Source organism: Mus pahari, chromosome 13 (assembly GCF_900095145.1).
Source record: "Mus pahari chromosome 13, PAHARI_EIJ_v1.1, whole genome shotgun sequence".
Lineage (NCBI taxonomy): Eukaryota > Metazoa > Chordata > Mammalia > Rodentia > Muridae > Mus > Mus pahari.
Window position 1 is genome coordinate 56,601,471 of NC_034602.1, and position 4,598 is coordinate 56,606,068.

At 38.2% G+C, this 4,598-nt stretch overlaps 1 protein-coding gene across 2 annotated transcripts in view; it reads right to left on the reverse strand.

The window, feature by feature from the left end:
- Nucleotides 1-3,126: 3,126 nt before the first annotated feature.
- The window catches only part of Pds5a (PDS5 cohesin associated factor A), an 87,533-nt gene continuing 86,061 nt past the window's right edge, over nt 3,127-4,598 (reverse strand). For both annotated transcript variants that reach the window (XM_021210484.2, XM_029545094.1), the window contains exon 33: nt 3,127-4,290. In XM_021210484.2, coding sequence (XP_021066143.1) covers nt 4,287-4,290 — 4 coding nt within the window. In that variant the 3' untranslated portion in view covers nt 3,127-4,286. The remainder of the gene's footprint in view (nt 4,291-4,598) is intronic.

A 4,598-nucleotide genomic window follows, 5' to 3' on the forward strand; every position in this document is an offset into this window, starting at 1 on the left:
ATCCCACACACTCAGAAGTATGCCTATCTGTATCATTTAACTTCTACAGCTTATCTCCCATACAGCAATCATATTACTTAAGACAAAATAGCTTTTAAAGAAATTGAGAATAAGCTCATGTTCTTCCATTCCCATCAGCTCTCAGGTACATTTCTCCCCTTTTTGTAATAGGAGAGAACTGAGTGTCCTTTAACCTCCTGCGTAGACCAGGATGATCTTGAACTCAGAGCTCATCCAGCCTCAGCTTCCTGGTACACTATGTGTACTAGGCTGCCTTTCCATTTACGGCCACCTCTAGTTAGATGTCTTTCAAGCTCCCCAGAAACAAGGAATAAATACGGTTTACAGAGAATGACTTTGTTTGGTATAATATAGTCTTTGCTAGGCAATGTCAGGAGCAAAAGGGTTCCAAGGGGAGAAAGGCAACAGCTGTTGATAAGGAACATGATCTGGCAGTACCCCCACCTGAAATCCTGATCATCACCTTGGGCCAGCAACCTGAGAAATGAGACATTATATGCCTGTGCTAGAATCTGAGGCAAAAAAAAAAAAAAAAAAAAAAAAAGAATTTGAGGCCAGACAGAAGACAAGCAACCAGGTTATTATTCTTATGAAAATATGTGCCTATGTGCACATACGCTATCTTGAAGGTCTCTCTGGCTTTTTCCAAGTATAAGGCAAATCCAACTAGCAATTCCAACTCTTTAGGGGTAGAGGCAGGATTAGGTGTTCAAGTTCATCCTTAACTACATAGTGCATTCAAGCACAACTTGTGCATAAGACCCTGTATTAAATAACTCTTAACTACATGGGATGGGGGTGTTGGAGAATTTAAAGATTAAGAGCACTTATTTTTGCAGAGGACCTGAGGTCAATTCCTGGCCCCCACATGGGGGCTCATAATCAACCATACTTTCAGGGTATTCAACACTCTCTCCTAAACTCCAAGGACACTAGGCATACATGTGGTACACAGAAACACATGCAATCAAAACAGGCATAAATTCAAGCAAATCTTAATAAAACAAAACAACCAGGAAAGGAACAGTGACCAAAGGATGAGTAAGAGAAGTGACAGAAGGCTTGGCACCCTGAGGGCTACATTAACTGAGCAGCCATCAAGTTCAGTAGACAGAGCTGGTAAGAGACTTGTTGGAATAATTGACAGTCTGGTCAATACACTGGTCCCTCACTATGGATATTGGCTGAGGCCTATGTTCAACCTACCTTTGAGATATTCTACCTTTGAGAGAGTGTAGTGACCACATAAGACTGAAACCTGTTCTACCTTATGCTTCATTCTGAGAATGCTGATCATATAGTTTTTATTAAAACAAAGTGCTAATATATAGTTAGTGTATTGTCTAGACACCAATGATGAAAAAAAAAAGTACAAATACAGCCGCCTCCCCCACCCCAAAAATATTCTTTGCCTTTAGTCTTTTTAATCCACGCTATAGAAATCATGACTATCAAGAGGCCAACTATGGGAAACATCAGACATAGAATGACAAACCTATTAATGGTAAAATATAAAGCTAGGCTGATGGTCTCTCTCAAACCCTTATACATCGGTTCACTCCGTTACTAAACTAGTATATAATGTCCACCATTTGTGACACATAGAACAGTAGGAAATAATGATCATCCTTAAGTTCTTACGTTAAAAAACAGATTAGAAACTTTGGCAAAGACCTATCAGAATTGATCCCCCAGCACTGTCTGCTTCAGTCACTGTGAGCTATGTCAGAGGCCTGAGATGGGAAGTACACGACGGTGCTTCATCAGCCCTCCACATGGGCACATGAATATTCACGTCTCCACACTTCTACATAATGCTGCATTTCTTGGTTTTATTTGAAACAGTGCATATTTTAAGCATTTTATGGAAGGATTTTACACTTGTCATTTACACAAATTACAAGGTTCGGCTTAAAGTCTTTAAAAAAATTCTAAAAATCCAGCCCATGTGCAGCACAAGAATATGCAAAACTACTTTACATTATACACACTTTTTATCAAAGGAGATACAAAATTCTGGCTTGTAGTTTTAGACAAATACAAGAAGCTTCAAACTAGACACAAAGGGTTAACATTAATTCTTAATTATAAGTCTGCACTTTTGTGTTGTATTTCTCTGAGATGTAAATACCAAATTCCTAAGAGACTTTAACATTTTCTTTTTCAAAGAAAACCTGACACATTTCCAGTAAACAAGTCCCTCTCAATCGGCTTAATCCCCAACAGGTTTACTCTTTCCTCTCTTAGTGCCAGAGAGGATGCACCCATGAGGAGCAGACCCTGACAGTAACTGTTTCAATGTAAAACTCCGAAGAGCTGCAACAGATGTGAATGGTTCTGCTGGATTCTGATGAGTACCATTCACTTAGGAACCTTCTTCCTTACACTTTGTGACTAACTGCTTAACATAGAGTTCATTCATTGGATTCCAGTAATGAAGTTTTGGTGGTGACAAGTTGGTGGCCCTAAGTCAAACTTGTAAGTAGAATATAGCACTGATTGAATGAGGGACCTGACTGACTATATGCATAGATGCTCTTTCAGCAGATTGGAGGCAACAGGAAGAGCAGGGCTTTTACGCCCTTTCAAGAAATATTGTTTCTATCATTGGTATTCACTGTTCTCTAGCCATCTTCTGACACCTAAACATGTACATGTGAAATACTTAAAAGAAGCCCACCTTTCACCCAGAATCAATTTATAGCCAACTCTCACTTATCTATGAGAACCTAATTGACATACTATCAATGAATTTCATTCTGGAGTTTTGATACTTCAGTGATTTTACACATCCCATCAAGACCACGTCATATACAAACAGAGCAGCGCGTCCCACTGGGATTCTGGGTACAAGCCAAGTGGGAACAGTGGAGACAGGCAAAACACCTGAGGAGGATAAGAGAAAATTAATTTCAAACGTCTCCTCATACTTGCACACGCCTCATTAATCTTAAGTCTATAGTGGCTACAAAGCGAGCACCTGAGGCAGTCACTATTTTACATAGATAAGGGAGAGTTGGCTGCAGTCATGTCCTTCTGTGACTTTAGCCCTTTCACATAAAACGTCCTAAGAAAGGAAAGTATGATAAAAAGATAAGACTTGCATAAGACATCTAAAAGCATTTATTTTATGCAAAAAATTAAATAGGATTATGTGCACAGAAATAGTGTACACATTATCCATGCTGAACAATGAATGCCAAGGAATACAATATTGTAACAGTTGTCTGTAAAATAAAAATAAAAACTGAGCCCTAATTATTAGACAAAAATAAAATGCCTATTTCCCAACAGCATGGTGCCAGACATCGAGAGCAACTCTGCATATCTCCGTTCCTCACAAAGCTGCCAGTGTCCATCTACTGATATTTCTAAAAAAACAAAACAAAACAAACCCTAAAAACAAAACCGACCTTTTTTTACATTAATAATAAAAATCTGGTGACAAAAATTATAAAACCAAATTGTGGACAGTCTTTACTCCCTGAAAACCCCAATTATTCCATCATAATCATAGGAGTAAAAACCATTTTAAACTGATATGCCTTATGAAACAATATGTACATTTATTGCAAATTATATTAAACTAAAATGGGAGAAATCATAATATGAAGTGTTTATTACTTGCAGATCAATAATTTTAATTATTTTCTCATTCTGATAAAAATCAGAAAGCAACATTTATAAAATTGCCACATTACTTTTCATAGCAGGGAACAGAAATCTGTACATCTCATTTTTTGCAGAAAAGTAGACAGGCAGAAAGAATAATACATAAGTTTCCAAAAGGAAAACAAAGAAATATGTCATCTGCTCTCTCTCTTGTAAAGCCTCAGTTCAATAGACACCTGCTCTCCTGTGTGGCGTGGGGTTCTGGCTCTAGGATGGACCAGTTCTCAGCGTCAGTGAATGGACGCCCCGTTCCTCTCTAAAATGAAATCTGCAGCATGGAAAAAATGGTTACTATGCCTTTAAGTTCCAGATATGCAGGACCTGGAACAAAGTGTTAAGCAATTTGCTTAATTATTGACTTTTCACAGGAAAAGTCTGGGGGAGGGGAGAACAGAGACGCTCTTAGCCTCTCTAAGTCTGCTGTACATTTCACCAGAGGACTGCAGCTGTGTAAAAAGGAAGGCTAGCTTCATTCAGTTTTCAAGGCAGAAAGTGTGTATTTGAAGTGAGCTTCGTTTTCTTTTTGGGGACACTGGAATCCAAGTTTTTACAGAACCCGGACTCTGCTTCTGATTGGCCTTCATTTTCTCCTTTTACCTTCGGAACAGAAGAACACAAAGTTAGAACAATCTAAGTTAGTTAGCCATTAAGGTACATAAAACTAAAGACCAATATGAAAGTTTCTGTTCTATAGCCAAGTTCTGTGGTCAGGACTAATCTGTTTAAAATGCTAAAGCCATTCATCTCAAATAACTACAGGTTTTCATCAATTCTTTCAAAAATGAAAGTATAGGACCTAAGCTACTACACATTAGACAGTAAATTTATAAATAACAAGGGTAAATTTTGATATGAGAGAGAGAGAGAGAGAGAGAGAGAGAGAGAGAGAGAGAGAGAGAGAGAGA